The sequence below is a fragment of the Gastrolobium bilobum genome, unplaced genomic scaffold (assembly GCF_033153095.1).
Source record: "Gastrolobium bilobum isolate Gb01-03AN ecotype WA unplaced genomic scaffold, APGP_CSIRO_Gbil_v1 utg35675, whole genome shotgun sequence".
Lineage (NCBI taxonomy): Eukaryota > Viridiplantae > Streptophyta > Magnoliopsida > Fabales > Fabaceae > Gastrolobium > Gastrolobium bilobum.
In genome coordinates this window covers 48,056-70,949 of record NW_026895600.1, presented here as the reverse complement: position 1 = coordinate 70,949, position 22,894 = coordinate 48,056, and the positions used below count along the sequence as shown (strand labels likewise).

Sequence of the window (22,894 nt, the reverse complement as noted above, 5' to 3'; positions counted from 1 at the left end):
ACAAAAAAAAATTATCCAACTTTTTTTTAGTTTGTTTTTTTTTTTTTGGAGTTACCCAACCCTAATTATCTCTTTGAGACGAGTTGGCTCCCTCCGGTATCCCCACGAGCTTCGACTCTTTGAGCCGGCTATGGGACTAATCCGGAGTGCGGGAGAACAGTGATGGCTAAAGGTTCAGCCCCCTCCCCAAGAATGCATTCAGCGGGAATCGAACACATATCTAACCTCACTAACTCAGCGCCAAATTACCAACTGAGCTGCACTCATTGGGTTTAGTTTGTTTTTCTGATTTGCAAAGTTATTAATTAAATTTTTATAATTTTTTAAATATTTTTTCAAATGAAAATATGGCGAATTTATTTATTCTTTCTTGAAACGTCATTGATCTGATATAAGATTGATCAAAAACTTCTTTTCCAGATTGTATTAAAGTTTAAATTCTTCTCCTTCTTTTGGGTATTGAACAATTACAATTACATTTTAGTTAAAATGTTTAAACTTTTAGGAATAATAAAAAATTTAACATATATCTATAAAGTATAAAGTATAAAATATAAATTAAGGTGATAGAAGGATAGAACAATAGTGTAACAGCCCCAAACCTTGTAGCATGATATTGTCCGCTTTGTCCTCGGGCTCACGGTTTTGTTTCTTGGGAGACCCCACAAAAGCCCTCACACTAGAAGAGGTATCCACACCCTTATAAGGCATGCTTCGTTCCCCTCTCCAACCGATGTGGGACATTACATTCTCCCCCACTGGGAATACAGCGTCCCCGCTGTACACACCGGTCCAGGGCCAGGCTCTGATACCAAATGTAACAGCCCCAAAACCCTGTAGCATGATATTGTCCGCTTTGCCCTCGGGCTCACGATTTTGTTTCTTGGGACAACCCACAAAAGGCCTCACACTAGAAGAGGTATCCACACCCTTATAAGGCATGCTTCGTTCCCCTCTCCAACCGATGTGGGACATTACAAATAGGAGCTGAATGTGTGTGTGTGATACTATATATATATATATATGTATGTATATATGAAATAAGATCTTTTGACACCGATGTCAAATTTGAAGTTTGACATCTCATCTGAGAGTCGTTAGATCAAAAAGATCAATGGTGTAACATACTTACAAATCAGAGTCGTTGATCTTTTTTGATCTAACGACTCTCAGATGAGGTGTCAAATTTCAAATTTGACATTTACATATATATATATATATATATATATATATATATATATATATCGGAGTAGGATATTCTTACACTGATGTAAGAGTTAGAAGTCTTACACTCAATCTCGACCATTGATCCACTTGTATCCAATGGCTCACATTACTAAAAAATTTGAGCCCTTAGATATAAGTGGGATCAACGGAAAAGATTGAGAATGTAACTTACACTGGTGTAAAATGATCCTGACCCATATATATATATACATATATATATGGGGCAGTATATTCTTACACTAGTGTAAGAGTTAGAAGTCTTTCATTCAATCTTGATCATTGATCCACTTGTATCCAATGGCTCATATTACTAAAAAATTAGAGCCATTATATATAATTGGGATCAATGGTCAAGATTATGAGTGTAACTTACACTGGTATAAAATGATCCTCACCCTATATATATATATATATATATATATATATATATATATATATATATAAGGTAGGATCCTTTGACACTGGTATCAAATTTGAAATTTGACACATCATCTGAGAGCTGTTAGATCAAAAAAGATCAACGATGTCACATGCTCACAAATCAGAGTGGTTGATCTTTTTTGATCTAACGGCTCTCAGGTGAGGTTATATATATATATGAAGTAGAATCTTTTGACACCGGTGTCAAATTTGAAATATATATATATATATATATATATATATATATATATATATGGGATAAGATATGTTTACAAACTTTTTGTTCTGGAAGATAAGGATCTCACTCAATATCATAAATCTAATAGACACCTTTTATATAATCAGTCATCTCACAAGTCCTACACGGACTGTGATCCCTCAATTGATCAATACATACATAAAGGTTCAAAATTTTCTTCTCTTCCCCTCTTCCTCTCTTCCTTGTCTCCTTCTCAATTTTTTCTCTTGCATAAACTCTTACAAACTGGTCATACTTAGTGTAGTTTGTAAGAGTTTGTAAACAAAAAACTGTAAATATAACCTACCCTTATATATATATATATATATATATATATATATATATATATATATATATATATATATATATATATATATATATATATAATACAAAATTTGAAAGTTATTAACTTACAGTGAAAATGTGAGAATCAAGAAATGAAGAGACAGACAGGTAGATGACAACGGATTTATTTTTTTTTCAAAAAACAAATAGAGATAAAAAAAAATGGGTTAAAAGTAATTAAATTATAACCAACTTGTTAATGGTAGAAAAGAAATAAAGGGGCCTAATTAATTTGTTAAAAATAAATACAATGATCATATATAATAAGGAAAAAATGTTTATCCTTTTAAATAACACAACTTATATCCTTTCACTCTCACAAAGAGGTGGGACCCACACCTTTGTTTTTTGTTTTTTGTCAACTCTCTCTCCTCATTTATCTATCTTTTTCTCTCTCTTGAAATGATACAACTTTACATCATTTAAAATGACACACACTTTTCCCATATAATAATATTGTTAAATTTTGAGAACCTCAACCATAAGTTGTCATGTTATATATGTGTGGTTGGTTCAAGTGGTATATACTTGATTTCGTTTAAACAATATCTTGAGTTCAAGTCTTTGTGAATTTCTTTGGTAGAACTAGTCCAATCATGGTATGAATGTTTCCGATTCGAACAAAATTATCTCCCATGAAAAATACGTGTAGATGTGGTTTATAAAAGAAAATATACACGTGGTATATGTTTCCAAAGTGGAAGAAAGTAAATGAAGGATGTTCGATCCTCATTGGTCTTTCACAATCGAACTTCTGAAATATTAGCATAACTCTGCATATCTTAGATCTTAAAAGTATATATCTAACTATCTAGCGATTGCATTTTACTATTAGTAAATGAATTTCATTAAGTGCGTATTGAAATAATGATAAGTGATAACATATATAATATGAGTAGCAATTCCTTACAATGATTGAACATCCACTACCCTTAAAAGTTTTCAAATTTACATATCTACCAGCAAAAGATTTCAAAGTTCAACACTTTTATTGGAACAGCTGAAAAGGATGTACGTGCTTCAGATGAACTTAATTTTTGTTCTTAACACATGTAATCTAAAGTCAGATTAACATAAAAAAAAAAAGAGCATAGCAAACCAACACAAATTGATAACATTATTGCACAGACTGTCACAGACCAAAACCATAATTAGTAGAGCGATACTTCGGTTATTTTATTAATTATGGGCGCATTCATATTTCCAAGTAGAATTATAATGTTCCCACGTGAATATGTCCAAATTCATATTCATGTTATGTCGCATTAATTACTGGCTATCTTTTCCTTAAAGCTTACGTTAGTAGAGCAGCAGCTATGATTTAACTATTCACGCAATGTTTCTTATGATTCTTATACACAAGCAATCATATTGTTTCTGCATAAAATATAAACAAAACGAAAATAAGGCTGTCCCGTTAATTCTTATAATTAATTCTAGCATTGCGTGATTGTCAACTATACATAGTATAACATACAAATATATTTAGTTTACATTTATTAACTATGATAATGAATGAAACCCAAAAAAAAAAAAACCGACTAATTATTAATGTAGCACGAACAAATAAAGAAAGAATTGACTTGGAAGGCCATTATAAGTTAGTGGCACTGGCCCAGATCATATACAGTAAGTCATTGACTTGCGTATATGGCTCTGCGTACTCTAGCTTTACGATTCAGTGAGTGCTATGTTAATGACTTGGACCACAGGCGAATCCGTAGGAGGTGGATTTAGCAGTTAAAATTCAACCAATGCTGCCCAATGTAGTGTTGCATGCATATGATGATCGACTTAGCTTCAGAAAAAAGTTTTGTTTCAATTGTTTTGTTGAGTCAAATCCATCACCATGCCGGATCAAATTGTAGCTCCCTTTTGCGGCCTTTTAATTTAGCACATTAATTCATTAGAAAATGATTAAGTAAACATAATATAAATGAAAGGACACACAAGAAAAATATTTTAAAATTTTACATTAAGATATGGTTTTGAGCCTGCTCATTATATTAAACTATTACTTAGTCCATTAATCAGTAATTTGGTACTAACAAGAGCAACTAAGAATTTTTTTTTCAGAAATGATGAACACGTGGATACGCTGCTTGTTGACTTGTGGATACCTCCATTAAGACCGAACCTGTTGCATGGGCCGGTACCATCATCATATAGAGTAGTAGACCACAATAATTGTGTATACCTGCCCAGATTCAAAATTCTATTCTTGGACTTGGACATATTTGTAAGATGAATATGCAGTTGGAGTAATCAGTAGTAGACCTGTCAAAAAGGGTCACAGTCCTAGGATCAGCCTATTTAGCTATGTCAAAGTCCTATTAATTTTTTATCTTTATGTATGGTGGAGTCATCTTAATTTTTTATCTCTATGTATGGTGGAGTCATTTTAGCTGTAACCCCAAAGACCCTTTCATTTATTGGGTTATATTAGGGCTAGTCTGTAAATCAAAAATATCCAACTCAATTTACATCTCTCTCTCTCTCTTTCTTTCTCTTCGTAATACATAATTTTCTCGGAAAAATCCTCGTTCCCCTTTGTAGTAGTCGCCAACTAGTTACTTATACTCTTCACTTTGGCTCATTAATGTTTAAGAATTTGGGCCCAAACTGAGCTTTACCATTTCAATTCTATTTTGAAGATCAATCAAAATCGTAACTCAAAACCCTAGTTTGACCCATTTCACCCAAATTCAACAAACCCTTTTCACTAATGGTACAGCCAAGAAAAAACCAGGCATTGAAGGTGTCAGCGATGAGTTGAACACCATCGCTTCTCAGAAACTGGACTTTGCATCCTAGCAGAAATGGGTCTGAGAAGCATTCACTGAGTTGCAGCAGCACCTCGACCATTACTTATTCAAGGTAAGATGACTCTTCTCCATGTTTTTCTTTAGTGGGTGTGCTTTGTGCTTTGGTAAAGAATCAGTGAGTTAGAAACTAAAGTTTCAATCTCTTACTATGTTTGTCTCTGATTGGCAAGCTAGACTACTCCTATTAGGATCAAAATTGAAGAAGTAAGCATTTTCTAAGTAACCATATTTTGAATTATTTTCTTTTATTGGTTTGTTGAAAAAATGTGATCAATTTAGTAATTTGTTTGGTTTAGTTTAACATTTTCATTTTGTTTTTCAAAATACGGTATATCATAAGTCTTAGCAATACTTTGAGTGATTCTTACTTTAATAATGCTTTATATGATATGAAAATTCCTTGTACGAATTTGACTGTTGTAAAAGTTAATCTTAGTATTTTTTTTTTTACTTTCTTGGTAATCTCTGATTTCGTCAAGCATCCAAGGAATTGAGTGGTTTCTTGTCTTTCTTCATTTACTATTGTTTAGTGAGCCATTTCTAATTAAATTTGAATTTGACAACATATATTTGTTGATTTTGTTTTTTGACACAATCTTGAAAGTTAAGTTGTGGGTTTGGTTAATTAAAATCAAAATCACATGGATTGATCAACTGTTTTTAATTGATTTGGGTTGTCTGAGTTTCTTAAGAATTGGATAATCTCGTGTTATCTGTGTAAAATTGGTTGTCCCCTGTAGAATTAATGTATGTTCCTTCCTAATAAAATATGTTTTTTTCTATCTCATGGAAAGTCCCAATTCCATTTTTAATCACCTGATACTAATAAAATTGGAAGCAAAATTCTTTAACAAAAAGAAAAAAGAAAAAAGATGGAAACAAATTCTTTTATTGTGTTGCATTACACTATTAGAGGCAAGGAAGCACGGACACTTGGGAAAATAGGAAGAGTCGGGTCTGACACACCGACACGCTCTGACACGGTGTCCGACACGTGGTCAACTTTTCCGACACGTTGACCATTTCGACACGCGAATTTGACCGTGTCCGACACGGTCAAATGCCATTTTCGTAAAAAAAAAATATTTTAAAAAAAATAATATTTTAGAAAAATTAAATATATGAATAAAATTAAATATTATTAAAATAAAATAAGATTTAATAAAAACGTACACTAACCAGAAAAAGTAAAAAACGTAAACCGAACCTTCATTATCTTTCTTTGATCTCTCTCTACCGTCGCGTCTCCATCTCTTTCTCTCCTTTCCTTCATTATCGTCTCTCTTGTTGTGGTCTGGGGCGGCGTCTCACTGGTCTGGGCTCTCCGTCTCTGTCATCCGCCTCTCGTTGTGCTCTCTTTCAATCTTTTCTCTCACTGATCTGAGTCACTGTGGTGGTCTCTTTCATTCACTAGTTTGAAGTTTTTTTTTGTTATAACTTATAAATTTGTTCGGTCTACTGTTAAAATAGTTGTGGTGGTCTCGGCTCTCTCGCTCTTTTTTACTATTTTTTAATAAACTAATAATTATTGCCTTATTTCTCCCATGCATTTTATGGTCTTCTGTTGCTTCCTCGCTCTGCTTTACTCTTTCCCGTTTCTTTTTTTTTGGTATCTTTTGGTTTTTTTTACCTTTTTCTTTTTATTATCGTATTGCTCTTCCTTTTGTTGTGATTTGGAGTTTCATGAAGCTTCACTTTAGCTTGCAAGGAAAAACTTTTGTTGTTGATGCTGAGGATTTTGTGTTTTCTCTTTTCTTTTTGTATAATATGAAATCGTTTTTGCGCTGGGTTATCCGTGTTCAAGTAATTGAAATTGTAATTAAAAATAAAATAAAATTAAAAATCATGGATGAAATTGAAATTGAAATTGTAATAATTGGTTTGTGTTGTGCTAAGATGAAATTGAAATTGTACTAATTAGAAATTAAATTAAATTAAAAATCACCACAATGGAAACAATGCTTATGCTAATAGTAGAAATTGTAATTGTAATAATTTGATTGTTCTATATTTAATTGTTTTAATTTAATTGTTCTATATTTGCATAATTAATTATTTTGTTCATGGTGTTTAATTTTATTTTATTTAGAATGGATTCAAGTATTGCAAGTAGTGGAGATGATGAATTTCTAAGGAACCCATTATGGAAATGTTACCGAAGTAGGCACCACAACGGAAGCAGGAGGGAATTTATCTTGGAAATGCAATTTTTGTGAAAAGGATTTTAAAAGTTCGTATACTAGAATAAAGGCTCATTTCCTTAAAATAGCAGGTAAAGGAATTGCAAAATGTTTACATGTGCAGACAAAAGACTTGCTAGAGATGGAGAAATTAGAACAAGAAACTAGTGAGAGATTGAAGAGTAATACATATGGTGATGACAAGCTCAAAGCTCAGCATCACAGTGTTGTCCACCTTGTAATCTATCTTTCACTTGTGATTTTTGCTTGGCAGCTTCATAGTTAGAAGTTATAGTTTCCTTGGTTGCATTTGCCTTGTAACTAGCCTTCTAAGTTGCAGCGTCCTTCATTTCTCTCGCCTTCTCTACACTGTATTTACCAGCCTCTGCTCATCATTGAATCAACGTGCTTCGATTATTCAAAGAAATTGAAAAACCAGTACTAAAAGCAAAATGTTTGATTTTTCTCCTACCTATTCTTGTTTTTATGTACTCTTTGATTTAATAACTCCCCTTTGAGCCTTAATAGACCTTTATAGTTTATATTATTTTTAATTATGTGTGTGTGTGTGTGTGTGTGTGTGTATTATCAGTAGCAAAGGTTCCTACTCCTATTGCAACTATTGTTGTTGAGTTTGAGTAGTTGTGAAATTCTATAAGAGTTTTGCTTTCTGAAAAGTTCTGTTTCATTTTTATCACTATCTCAGTTGTTTGGTGCATGAGAATGGATTTTCTAACTATTGAGAGCTATCGTATGATTACAAGTTAATTCTCTATCAAAAAGCAAACTTGTTATCAGGGGAATGTAGACAAAGATCTCAAGGTGAAGAGGATAACACCAAGGCATTTACAGCATGCTATCAGGGGAGATGATGAGCTTGATAACCTTATTAAAGGGATCATTGCTGGTGGTGGTGTCATCCCCCACATTCACAAGTCCCCTATCAACAAAACTGCCAAATATTAAACTATTTGTTTTTGATTGATTTCATATGGCTGTTAACTGAAAACTAAGTTATGTTTAGTTTTATGACTTTATCACAATAAGGTAGCATGATTTCTTCATCAATCTATTTGGAACTGAGATGTTAAGTATGTAGATAGTTGTATTTTTATATGGTCTTTTAACTTGTTTAATTGGTCTGCCTTAGAATTGTAATGTTGTTAGATTGCTAGACATTGCTTTATTTTATATACTATCTATGATATGTTGCCTTTCATTTCCTCTTTTGATATTTTGTTATCATGACCAAGGATAGTTTAATCACGTATGGCCTTTTTTTAACAAAGATAAATGCATATTAAATTTTTGAAAGTCCCACGGGCTGGCCCTAACCCTCTTTTGGCCCATGCAAGCCTATATGATTGTGGGCTTTTTGGCCCTAACCCACACAGGCTAGGGTTAAATGGGCTAGGCTAGCCCGTTTTGACTGCTCTAATAAGTAGTGGATGAATAGTCCATATATATATATATTAATAATGGGACCTGAATCTAAGAGTAGTATGAAAAATCCAACTCTTTAGATCGAATTTCATTCCTTACAAACAACCAATAATAATACACTTGGGCTAGACTGGTTGTCTAATAAAAATGACAAAATAGGATAGATTATCGTATATAATCTTATCAAGTATTTGGTGAATCAGCTTAATTTATCTTGTCAGCAGCAACATAAATCATTGTAAGGAAAAACTTGGTTATGAATGAAGTACCACAGGTACCCAAACAAACTCCCACGATTAAACCGGAGGAGTAAAATCAAAAGTTGACTCTATGACTATACCTACAAAAATATATAATTAAGGTTGGGTGAGTTGCAATGCAACTCAATGAGAATGGTATCAGAGCCTCTGACGAAGGCGATATGGAGAAACCTCACAGTTTTTCCAGAGAAAGGGTGAGAATGGTGATAATATTATATAAATGTGAGTAGGAAAGAAACAAAACTCCAATCATGGAAAACCCAGACATTGATAATAGCCAACTGATCATGCTTCAGTCTTCCCATTCACTTCCTAAACACATTCCATACAAATCCTCTTCCAAAATAGGGAATCTTATAGAATATTCCTAACTCCCTGAAGATGCCAAGATACTGGAAACAGTGCCACTGTTTCAAAATCCCTATAACATCTTTATACGACAAAGATCTGTAATTAAGAGTATTTCTAGGTTGATCTCCACTAGGAAACCGAATATAAAAGGATATGTCCAATCTTCCATAAAAGTATTTCTGACTCATCTGAAAATGAAACTCAGGATCCTGTAACCTTAAAAGATGACATATCTTCTAAAATCAAAATAGATGAATCATCTAAAACCAGTTCCTCTAAACAAAGAAATTCAATAGCCAGTTTCTTTGACCCAGAAACAGAAAATCCAATCAATGAAGAAGATCACTCTTAAACTTATGATTCTATATTAGGATCTTCAAGAACTCATTTTGCTGATCTTACAGGCATATTCATGCCTAGAACTGCAGAATCAAGAGTTGAGTCATGGTATGATTCTCTTGATTCTGAAACAGAAGGTGTTTCTAAATAATACCAAGGGAAAAGGTCTACAGGAGGAACATGGTTTACACTTGATGATATTCCTCCAACCAATAGAGAAAAAGGCTCTTAGAATTTGGATCCTGAATTGATACCAAACTACTAGCAGCTGATGTTGATCCATACAAAGTCATTAAGGAATTTTGTTACAAAATGACTGGACCTTTAAAAGAATGGTACTATAATCTTGGAAGTGTGAAGTAAGACCAACTTCACAATCTCACTATAGTCGCAGCTGTGTTAGGCATACTCCATCAAGAATTTATTGGTGATAGAGATATTCTTAATAAAAAGTTCAGATAAAAGTATTTTAAGATAAGATGTTATTCTCTCAAGATTAAAGATACAGAAATGCATTTCAAAAGGATGATGCAAAGATTTTATTTGTTAAACGGATATAATGATTCCAGCCTAAAAAATTGTGGCTTCTTTGCCAAAACATATTCAACCCGAACTTAACCGCATGACTGTAGCACAAAACAAAGATTTTACAACTATTATAATGGGACAAATTCATCAAATGACTCTGGAGGCAGTTGACAAGCTTTGCAAGCAACACAAATACATCACTGGTGTGATAAAGCAGTAACCAAAATAGTCCAAATCTTGCAAAAAGTCATACTTGGAGATAAAGTGTAAATATGGTAGCAGCTGCAATTGTTCTTTGAAGAAGAAAAACAAACTCAAGAGATTTGAGAAAAAGGAAAAAAAAAAAAAAGAACTTCATGTTCTTCAAGAAGAAAAAAATTAAGGGAAAAAAGCAAAGACAAAGATGCTTTATTTCCAAGAAGAAAGGCCAATTGCAAAAATTTACCCCAACAAATCTAATAAAGCAGTGTAGATGATTAATGCATTACATCTTAATGATGATGATGCATAATCATTGTATTCTAAACAAGTTCTAGGAATGAAAAAACAATCTTTGCTCTACAGGATTTTCCCTGTGAATTTAGTCTATCAGAAGATGATATCCCAATCTTTTTAGTACCTGGAGTTTCATCATATCAACCATGTTATACCATAAGCCTCTGCAGAAGTTCAAATTCTTCTATCCATATTTGAGCATCCAAAAAAGGCAATTGTTTTTATGGATACTGGCATTCAGAAATCTATGATGGATCCAAAGATCCTACCTCTATTGTAAAAAGAACCTGTTTATTTTGTTGCAGCTAGTGGAAAGATTTTCAAAACTGAATTGGTCACCAAACATCCTATTGGGATAAAAAGTTTCCAAGAATGCATTGTTTAGACCAAAATCATTGGAATTAAACTGCCAAACAAAGATATTCTTATTGGCATGGATGCCTATTTTGCTGCTCATAGACTCCAGATTCTCTTATTACATGAAGTTCAAATCTTATTCAGAGACAATGAGATTGTATGCACTCTATAAAGCACCACTTGATCTCAACCATATCAAAGAAAGACTCAAGCGTCTTTGTACTGACAATCATGAAGGATTTTTTTCATCCTAATCCTTTATGAAAAAATGATAAGATTTTCATCCAACTTCCCTTTAAGTTGAATGAAGATATTTATCCTACGAAGGCGACACATCCAAGAATAACTCCTTCAAATCTCCAATTTGCTAGAAAAGAATGCTAAGAACTCCTAAGACAAGGTCTGATTGAATCAACTAAATCTCAATAGGCATGTCAAGATTTTTATGTAGAAAAAAAATCAGAAAAACTTCGAGGTAAAAAGAGGTTAGTGATTCAGTACAAGCCACTCAACCATTTCCTGCAAGATGATAAATTTGTTATCCCAAAACCCTTAGCAGCTCCAGTACTGATCAAAGATGCTCATGTTTGTTCCAAGTTTGATATCAAATCTGGATTCTAGCAACTTGGTATTGATCTTGTTGTTTGATACAAAATTGCGTTTTGTATTCCAAAGGCATAATACCAAAGGAAGGTATTCTCTTTCGATCTCAAAGTTTCCCCTTCACTGTTCCAAAAGGCGATGACCAGGATATTTGATCTTATCTTAGAGAGTATACTTATTTACATTGATGACATTCTACTATTCTCAAAAGATATAGAGACTCACAAAAGGTTGCTTAATAAATTTGTTGAAATAGTTCAAAAGTATGGAATCATGCTAGCTGAGAAGAAGATTTACTTAGCCCAATCTAAAATTAATTTTCTGGGCATGCATTTCTCTCAAAGAATGTATCAACCTCAGCCACACATTGCTGAAGAACTTCTCAAGTTCCCTGATGATAATCTTACAGTCAAAGAAGTTCAACAATTTTGTGGAATTCTCAACTACATCCGAGATTTCATTCCTTATGCAGTCAAACACACCAGCTAACTTTCCAAACTGTTGAAAAAGAATCTTTCTCCTTGGAGTCCTAACCAGACCAAAGCAATTAAAGAGCTCAAGAAGATAGCTCAAAATCCTCCTACTTTGAAAATTCCAGGAACAAACAAAAGAATTCTCCAAACTAATGCTAGTGATCATTTTTTGGGTGTTGTTCTCATTAAAGAAGTTGATCATAAAAAAACTATTGTGGACTATTCAAAGACTCTTAGAAGCATTACCACACAACTTTTAAAGAAGCATTGCCAGTAAAAAATGGAATCAAGAAATTTGATTTCCATCTTCGAGGTCACAATTTTGAAGACCATAGGGATAATTCATCCTTCCCAAAGATACTGGAATTCAAAAACAAAATGCCACCAGATCATCAGATTCTTAGACTAAAAGATTGGTTTTCCAGTTATTATTTCACTGTCAAATATGTTAGAGGAAACCTTAAAACAGTCCCAGATTACCTCTTTAAACCTCCCAATATTGTTCAAGCTATTTCCAAGATAAATAGTTTTCCTCTGATATTCATGAATAATCTTTTGCCCAAAATAGTCAGATTTTACAAAACTTTTCCTCCTGAATTAGGATAATCAGCTTCAGTTGAAAAGGTTCAAAAATTTGCGAGAGATTATTATTTTTATTACTTCCATAAAATCATAAGTGAGAAACATGTCACACCTGGAGTTTTTAACCTTAAAGTTGTGAAGACACTCTTGGGGGTATGTGGTGCATCACAATTCAATATTCGTCTCAATTGCTCTGAAGGTACTAGATATATACAGTATTCTCACTCACTGATCCAGACAAACAAGAATACTATTTGTGGACAGTCTTGGAATGATTTTCTCCATTATCTTAGTGGAGAAGAGAACTGGACAATATCATCCATTCTCGAGAAATTAATGGTAAGATATATTAACAGATTACTAAGGTAACCATTATTGACGTTGTCCATTATCTTTACTAAGATAACTTCTATGGAACACATTTGAAGACTATCTTATAGATCTAAGCTATAAGATCAAATTATATGAGCATCTGAAGGAGATAAATGGATATATTGTTATATATCCTGACCCAATCGACCCAAGTTCCTCACAAGGCCTAAAAGAAATTCTTTTTCACAATATTGTTGATGAACCAATTAGTCCTGGAGAGTTCAATCCTTACTTTGAAAATTCTCAAGATCCTAATGCAAAGGTTATGAATAAGATTATGCAAGAAAAGATCAAAACTGATTAGCCTTAGTATCATATTTTCTATGGTAGTCTTAATTCCAAAGAAAGGAAAGAGCTCAATCTAACACCCAGCCAATTATTCTTGCAGAAAAGCTACTTTAGTCAAAAGTTATTTTAATAATTTGGGTTGTTGTGTACTACAGTCAAAAGTTGCTTTATCATTTTGGATTGTAGTGCGTTTGGTCAAAAAGCTACTTTTTTAAATTTTGGATTGAAGTGTGTTTTGTCGGAAGTAATTATGATGTAAGCTATGATGTAACTATATTTGGGTATATATATTTAATTGTTCAATATTTTAGAATTATTCAATATGAATTATTTTTCTTAAATGAATTAGTTTTATAATGGATTTTAATATTTTATTCAATATTTGTGTTGTATATATTTAATTTAATTGTAATTAATTTTGGGTACTCGAAATATTAAGATAAATGATATTTAAATTTTTTATATTTTATTTTTTCTCTTAGCATAAGATTAAACCATAAGTTATTTGATATGAATTATTTTTCTTACCCAGCAGCGTATTAGTTACGATAAACGATAAGATACTTAATATTACATTTTTTATTTTAAATTAATGTAAAAAAAATGAAAAAATAAAAAAATAACACAGATATGACTGAACCAAAATATAAGACCAAAGTAGCTACCTATGTTAGCTACTTTGGTCCTGCAACGGGCAGGGCTATTTAGTAGGCCAAATTAGCTTCCTTATCCAACGACTTTGAATCATCAGAAAAAGTATACCGTAGTCACTGCGTATCACGGCTACTTTGATCAAATGAGTGACAAGTGTCTTAACCAACCCAAAGTCGCTACATAAGATAGCTACTTTGGGCAACCAGGCCTCCTAGGCTTTTCCAGCCTCCGGGGAAGTGCCACGTGTCTGGTCCATAGTAGCTGAGTATCTCAGCAACTATGGTGTCGTGGCAGTGTAATATATTTTTTCAAAGGTGTGACATTCAGATATATTATTCTCACAAACGGGATAATACGGTCAATGTCCCTCATATATGGCAGCAAAAACAAAAATATTAAACCCTTATATATTTAATGACTTTATTACTATTTTCCTATTTATCCATTTACTCAGGCATCAAGTGTCTATGTTCTGAACACACCTTTCATTGGCTGAAAAAATTTATGCTTGTGTTAAATCCCTATTTGTGATGCACTTTCCTTTGACTAGTACAAAGAGAGGATTCAGAGTGAGGCAAATTTATGCAGCCGCCGCAGCATTTCAAAATTTAATAACCAAATATGAGGCCCTCAAAGGTCTATTTAGCATGCGCACTTCCAAAAGGTTTAAATTGAAATGCCAAATTTTATTGCCAAGGCAAAATGTGAAGAAAATCACAGCATCTCAATTTACAGCAATCGAGACTTCAAGGATGGAAGTATCATGAATCACTCCACAGAGATAGCCTCAAGCAACTTCTGGGTTTCTTGACTCACATCCACATTCTCCATCTTCAATCGCCGTTGCATAGAAGAACTGGTCCTACCAGCACCTGCGTAGGTTCTAATCAAGGATTCAAACACCTCCGTCCCTAGAGAATCCACAGATTTCTTCAAGATCTCTAGAAATTCTTCTGCACCATCAACATCCTTCTCTTGCTCAAAATGCCTCATCATAACACCAATTGTCTCTGATGATGGAACCCACTTCTCACCATTCCCTCTACCGATTGATATTGCTTTGCCTAGATAGTCTACTGCCAACTTAAAGTCTCCTTTTTGCAAATGGTAATCCAGAAAGATTTCCCAGGTTTTAACATTAGGCTTAGTTCCCCTCCTCCGAGCGCGCTCCTTGAGCTCTTCAGCCTTCTCAAGCATATCTAATTTCACATATGCCCCTATCAGAGCATTTACAACTCGAATATCATAAGTGGGGCATCGAGATTCCCATTCCCGGAAACATTTTTCTGCTCCTGGGAGATCTTTCAAGTTAACCAACACCTGAATCATATTCAGATAGCTTATGTTTGCAGTTTTAGGAAATGCCAGCCTAAGAGAACGCCAGACTCTATAAACCTCATATATGTTACCTGTTCGCCCATACAATGTTAATAGAAACTGGTAAGCTGAAAGATCTTTGCAAGCATTTCTCTTCTCCAATTCCTTAAGTGCCACTTCTGCCTTCTGAAACATGCCAGCATCAACAAAAATAGATGCTAAGTTGCTATATGTTGTCCAATCCCCAGCAACTCGACCATCCCTCTTCATCTCGTCAATAACCCTTTCAACACCAGAAATATCATTAACAGCAGCAAGAGCTCTCATCCAGACATTATATGTGTAAGAATCTAGCATAATATTGCTAGACTTCATTTCCTGTATGATGGACGGAATCTTATCCGGTTGCCCTACTTTTGTGTATAGAGTCATAAGGCTGTTGTAAGACATGGAACTTAAAGGAAGGCTAAGCTCCTTCATCTTTTCCATGAGACCTTCTGCTTTTTCAGTCATCAATTCCTTGCAGTAACAGTTGAGAAGGGCACCATAACATAGATGATTTTTTGCAGATTCAGGGAGATTAACAAAATAATTTTCAGCAGCAGCAATACCTCGAGCTTTTGCAAGCAGATCAAGATGTATAGCATGGTCACTAACGGTTTTGTTCATGTTCCTCTTAGCCATGGTTTCCGATAGCTGTAACACGAGAAAAAGTGCATATTTCCATGAATAAAAGTTAAGGAAAAATATAGTCTGCTAGTGCTAACTATGAATAAAAGTGCATAATCGACAACACATAATAGAATTACAATCAGCCAAGTCAATTCGTTACTTGAATTTGAAATAATTATTACAAAGAGAAACATCTTCTTCTTCTTCTTCTTCTTTTTTTTTTAAGTAATTTTGATACTCTCATTTTCTTTAAAATTAAGATGAAAATTTTACCAGTCTATTGTGCGTGTGTGTGAATAAGTTGCTTGCAATTCCTATCATTAGTTCACAACCAGGTTCCACGCCTTTCATGCATCCACATTCATAAATCACAACACTTTTACCCAATCTCACTCCCAAGAACTAAAACACGGAAATGGTATATCAAAATGCTAGCAACATCCCATAATAATAATAAAATAATAAGAATAACTGCATACCAGATCCAAACCCAAAGTTACTAACAAAGAAGAATCAAAAGTTAAAACAAGGAATAGATCCATTTTGATCATTAACATGCTCTGTTTCAAAACATTAAGAATTAAACATAACCTTGAGAGCAGGGTGATAGAGCTTGCGGTTGCGAAGCTTCTTGAGGGTATCGCCAACCTCCCATTTGTAAACGCGCTTTCCGCTCGTGATGAATTGGTTGAGCTGCTGACGAACGCTGAGCTGGGAGCTACCATCTTTGAAAAGCTTAAGGTAAAGTGCTTCCTCCAAGTATTTCTTTGATCGCTTCACCACGCTCTTGCTGCGTCCGTATCGTTGCATCACTGACATTTTCGCGAGATTTCAGTTACCGGTTCTTTCTTCGTACTCACAGTCCGAGAAACCAAACCCAAAACCCTAACTGAAGAAGAAGAAGAAGAAGAAAGGATCGGGCTCTGGGAGAGCAGCCCACAAGGCCCAAAATGGGTGGGGCATGAAGGCCCGACTTGGAAACTATGTTTTAAACGCGCCAACGTTACAATTTACAATGAATGCTATTCTGGTCCGATAAGTTTTGTCCCAATTTATGTAGCACCCATGAGGTATGGAAGATGATATTCTGATGTGTTAATTTTAAAAAATATTAAATTTTGAGATATTTTGATATTAAATAATATTTTTAATTTATATTGCGTATATTGTATTAAATATTCAATAATTTAACAAAAAAGCAAAGTTAAACTTATAATACTCATTAATTTTGCAAAGAAACATAAAATATCACAAATATTTATATTAAATTCAATAAAATAGTAATAGTATTCCAACGAATCTAATAGTTAGAACTAAAAATGCAACGCAACCTCTGGAAAAAAAATGTTTAGTTCCTACAACGTGCGTTGGAGTGTCAGAAAATGTCGGAGTATCGAATACGACACGTTGGAGTTTTTGAAGTGTCGGTACTTCATAGATCCCAATCATGCTGATTGCCCAATTTAATTATAATTACGTTATGTTTTTCTTGTCTGAGAGTTTTGTCCCTTATTAATTCATATAATGAATGTGGATGTTGTGCCAGTGTGGATTGAATTTGAAAGAGGGAGTAAAATATTGGAATTTTGAATTAAATTAATAGTATTAATCTATAAAAAAAAAAAATTGCTAACAATTTTATTTTTTAATAGTTAAAATCAAATGTTTGTATAATATATTTTAAGTTTATATGTAATTTAATAGCTTAATTTAGACTTTTAAATCTTTTTATTTTGATTGTTGACGCAAGCCATGATGAAATGTAAAGTCACTTTATCCGGCTAAAGTAAGGAAAAATGGCAAGTCACGCTTCACCTTAAGAAAAGTGCATTTGGAGTTGCACGTACACGGATTGAATATGGAAGGAATTCACCTATAAATATATATCATTTTCTTTAGTTCTAACCATCCTAAACTCAAAGAAAAATATATAGTGTCTTTTGAGTATTTTCTAAGAGTGTGGTGTATTCTTCTAATTCAAGAAAGAGTGACATTCTTCTGTCCTTTTAATTAGAGAGATGTTATAATTTATTTCATTTAATGAAAATATTTTATATTTTTTTCCGTGTTTTTTCCAATTGGGTTTTTCGTGTAAATCTTGTATGTCAATTCAATTAGCATATTTATAGCATGAAGAGACTCTCACTAGGTTTACACTTATGGGTAGGGGTGAAAATTGGCTGAGCTGGGCCAAGCTTTGCCTCGAAAAGCCCAAGCCTACGACACAAATTTTTAATTTGACATGGCTCAAGCCGATTACGAGTCTAACTATTAGCCTGACTTGGCCCATTTATAAAAAAACAAATGGTCTGGCCTAGCCCATTAGCCTATTAATTTTTAACTTCCAAACAGAATAATGAATCAACTTTACAAAATACTCAAATTCTGTTGTTAAACCAAAAATCATAATTTCAACGTCCAAACAGAATCACGAATCACAACAAAACTCATACAATTTGCATTTAAGTCATTTTTAAAAGCAAAATGCTCAAACTAAATAACATATATTTCATCAGATCCAACAAACAAATCCATACTATGTAAATTAAAATAATTACATGAATCCAACAAACACATCATGATGCATATAGTAAGTATAACTTTTACCAAAAATCTTTTAATATATTCATATACACAATTTAACGTGCTGAGATGTTGGTTTCTCCAATATAAGAAATAAAGTTAGATTTCTATTAAAATATAATCGAATATAATTAAGTTATAAATAATTACAATTGATTAAATTTATATATTTTGTTTTTTCTTCAAGGCATACTTGTCCCAAGTATATCTTATTTTTATCACGAATTTTTTCCTTGGTTAACAATAGTATTCTATTTTCTTTTAAATAAATAATTTAATATAGGTCGGCCTGTAGGCTTATAGGCCAGGCCATGTGAAAGTAGGCCTACGGCCTTTTTATTAAACAAGCTTTTTCAAGGCCCAAATTCGGCATATTTTACGAAATATACTAGGTCAGGTCTGGCCTAACGTAGGCCGAGTCGTAGGCCCCTGTGGGCCGGCCCGGCCCAGTTTCACCCCTACTTATGGGTGATAAACGAATCAGAGGCCTTTTAGGGACCTTTGGCTCTACTCGTGAAGGCCTGAGTTTATATGCCTAAAATTGGTTGTTGGAAACAGCTTTGGACTTGTATAAGAGCTCGTTTAATAAAAAGACCTCAGGCTCCAATTCAAAAACTCAGTCTTAGAGCCTCTTAGGCTGGCCTAGTATATTACTTTTTATTTTATATTTTTTATCCTACTTGTAATAGCTCTTTCTCTCTCCTCAATCCATTTCACCTCATTTTATTGATTAAATAGACTTTTTGAATGATTTTGTTTTATATTATGATGTTTGAATATACATTGAATTTATGAATATTTATGGAATTACTAGTGCTGTAGATTGTATATTCTATTTGGATAAATTTGTGATGTCTTATTTTTTAAAACAGGCTAAATTAGGCTTTTATTTTTTGTAAATAAGTCAGGCCACAAGCCGATAATTATATTCATAACAGGTAACAGGCTTGGTCAGGCTGACACATTTAAACACAGACTTAGCCTTTTAAAACCAAAACTCGGCTCAATTCGGCTCGACCCATTAACACCCCTATTTACACTTACCTGGCCAATAAGTGTGGTTAATCAGAGATATCAAAATTAGTTGTAGCCCGCAGTCTAGTCCGTAAATCCCTATATTTGGCCCTAACCCCTAAATTCCTATTATTTAGCGGGCTGGGTTGGGCCTTATCCGCGGCCCAAACTTTTTCCTTCTCAAATTTTCTATTATTTAAAAGAATAAAAAATACATAAATTTAAATATTTATAAATATAAAAAATTATAAACATAATATATTAATACAAAAATATTTTTTATATATAATTCTATAGAATATAGGGACAATTATACTTATCACCACGTAAGTTTACCATCCTTACAACCAATCTTACCACCGTTAGATTAGAATTAAATCTAACGATTCATAATCACCCCTTATAATCCTAATTTTTACTCTCTCGCATCCCTCTCTGGCTCTCTCTCTAGGCTTCCATTGCCACTCTATCTCTAGGTTTAGGAATCACCTCTCTTCATCATTACAACGCTTTGATCTTCAGTTCCAACAAAAATATCTACTAAGGCAAATAATCGGACACGTGAGTCAATTCTTTCCATTGTTGCAAATAGGTTTGGGAAATCGTGATTCTTTTGAAATAATTCACTATATATGCACGCTTTCATCCACATGTACATTATTAATAATTCATTACTTTATAGAAATTCATTCATTAAACATATATAAAAACAATTCATTATATATAAACAATTCATTATTATATGTACGCTGATTCGCTATTCTTCCATTCCTGTGTTTTTGTCTGTATAATACCATAATTTTTATTCTTTAATATTTACATGTTATTTCAATGAAGGTCAACATGGAAGATTATCCATTCGATTGTATTAACTTCAGTGATGACTACATGTCAAATGAAATGGAATATGATGGAGTGGGAAATGACATGCCTGATGAAATGGAAGATGGCAAATCGAATGATTTGCCTAATGATATGTCGAATGTCAATCCATTGTCACCAATAAAGAGTACTAATTGTTCCATTGAGATTGGAATGGAATTACCTGAACAAAAGGATGTAGTAGAATTATATACAGTATTTGGTATGATAAGAGGTTTTGGAATCCCGGGACAAACATCCAAGGACAACTACGTAAAGCTAACATGTATTAGAGAGGGTCATCCACAACCCAAAAAAAGGAGAAATGTCGGCATAAGATTGTTAAAGAGTAAATCAATGAGAACTGTGGAACCAATGCAGAACATAAAGTCTAGAATTTTGATGATAACAAACAAAGCATGAAAGGAAAGCTTCAAGTTGCAACAATAAAAAAGAAACAAACATCCAACAATCAAGAAGTCCTTCAATATTCAAGCTTTAAGAGAAGAATCTAAGTCCAAGGATTATCAAGTAATATACTTTAGGACTTAGAATTAACTGTGAGGGTAACTGACTTCTTGCATGAATAAGCTCAAACGTATATTTGTTAAAATGCATGCATTAAATTATCATTTGATTACACAAAGGATTTATAGCATTACGCATTTATAAAAACATGTTTGAAAAGGTTTTAGAATATTTTTAAACGTATTCGCAACCTTTCTAAAAGGTTGGGAATCGATTCCTTCCCACTCATCTGAAAGATTGGGAATCGATTCTCACTCATTGGGAATCGATTCCTACTGCACCAGAGGACGAAAATAATGGCTATAAACGGCTAGTTTTGCAAAAATGAGTGTGCAAAGGGTCATGAGGGCCTTCTATAAATAGTGACCATTGTTCCCCTTGATGGGACACATTTCTTGATCATAATTCTTGCTTTATTTCACATCATTTACTTACTTTCAATCATCTTGATCATAAATCATATTTGAGCTTTATTCTTGTGAGAGTGTCAACAACCATTGTTCTTCAACTTGTATTATTTGTACTTTGAGAGTACTTAGCCATTGTTAAACACCTTCATTTGATTTCTTGAATAGTTAGGGGAGTAAACCCTATACACTTGAGAGGTAACCAAATTCCTAAAAAAAATTGAAGTGAAAAATTGTAAGGCATCAAGAGCCCGAAGTCTTGAAAGGTTGTAGTGGTTTATCAAGCACCATCAAGCTTGATAGTTAGTGAAAAGAATTGATCGAGCGGCTTCAGTCTGGACGTAGGTCACGGTGGTGGTGACCGAACCAAGATACATCTAGTTTGCAATTTCTCTAATCTTAACCTCTTTATTTAAGTATTGAAATTGCATTTTAGATTGTCTTTATATATTCGCTTGCTTACTTTGTTGGTCACTACACTCACTCTCACACTTAGATTTTTCCTTATTAAATCACTTTATTGAAGAAATAGTCTTTAAAATATCAAAGGAGGCACTTTGCGAAAATATTTTGTAAAACTCAATTCACCCCCTCTTGAGTATTGAAGCCACTTGTCCAACAAGTGGTATCAGAACTTGAACTCTTGTGTAAAGAGCTTAACCGCTTCAAGAGAAGGGATGGCTTCTTTGAACCATGATATACCCCTTGAGGATGGCTTCTTTGAACCATGATATACCCCTCGAGGGATCTTCTAGTACTAGACCTCCATTTCTCAATGGCGTCGATTATTCTTATTGGAAGAGTCGGATGAAAATATTTCTTCAATCTAATGATTTAAGAGTATGGAATGTAGTTGAAAAAGGGTATACACCACCTACTATAAATAATTACACCGAAGATATAGATAATTACACCGAAGATGAAATTAAGAAAGCAAATTGGAATGCTAAAGCTCAAAACTTGATCATAAATGCCTTAGGTCATGATGAATACTTTCGTGTTTCAAATTGTAAGAATGCTAAGGAAATGTGGGATATTCTTCAAATAACCCATGAAGGAACTAGTGATGTTAAATTTACAAAATTAAATACACTCACTAGAGAATTTGAAATGTTTGAGATTAATGAAAATGAAAGTATTCAAAGTATGAAAAAGAGATTCACACACCTTGTCACTCATCTAAATGCTTTAGATAAATCTTTTACTAACGTTGAGTTAATTGCTAAGGTGATGAGAAGTGTGCACAATAGGGAATGGCAACCCAAGTTGACGGCTATAACGAAATCAAAAGATTTGAAAACCATGGATCTTGCAACCTTGTTCGGAAAACTTCAAGAGTATGAAATGGAGCTAAGTAGGATAACCTTGAAGGTACAAGCCATCAAGAAAAGTAAGGGAATTGCCTTAAAAACCTCAACACCAAGCAAAGAGAAGAATGAGGAAAAAGAAAATAGAGATTCCGAAAGTGATCTTGATGAAGATGAGATGAGTCTCTTCGTGAAGAATTATGGAAAAAAATTTAAGAAATTTTT

At 33.4% G+C, this 22,894-nt stretch overlaps 1 protein-coding gene across 1 annotated transcript; it reads right to left on the bottom strand.

Moving 5' to 3' along the window:
• Positions 1-14,545: 14,545 nt before the first annotated feature.
• Positions 14,546-16,885, bottom strand: LOC133318666 (large ribosomal subunit protein mL101 (rPPR4)). The gene is made up of 2 exons (XM_061520715.1): positions 16,561-16,885; positions 14,546-15,993 (listed from the first exon to the last, which is right to left on the bottom strand). Exons 1-2 carry the CDS (start codon positions 16,786-16,788, stop codon positions 14,749-14,751), a joined length of 1,473 nt encoding a protein of 490 aa, XP_061376699.1. The 5' UTR covers positions 16,789-16,885; the 3' UTR covers positions 14,546-14,748.
• Between the last annotated feature and the right edge of the window lie 6,009 nt (positions 16,886-22,894).

Bases quoted from the DNA above. Each gene is read 5' to 3' on its own strand.
- LOC133318666 (XM_061520715.1), bottom strand. From the start codon at position 16,788: ATGTCAGTGATGCAACGATACGGACGCAGCAAGAGCGTGGTGAAGCGA. The intron at 15,994-16,560 runs GTTATGTTTAAT...CTCGTGTTACAG, and splicing joins TCTATCACCCTGCTCTCAAG to CTATCGGAAACCATGGCTAA.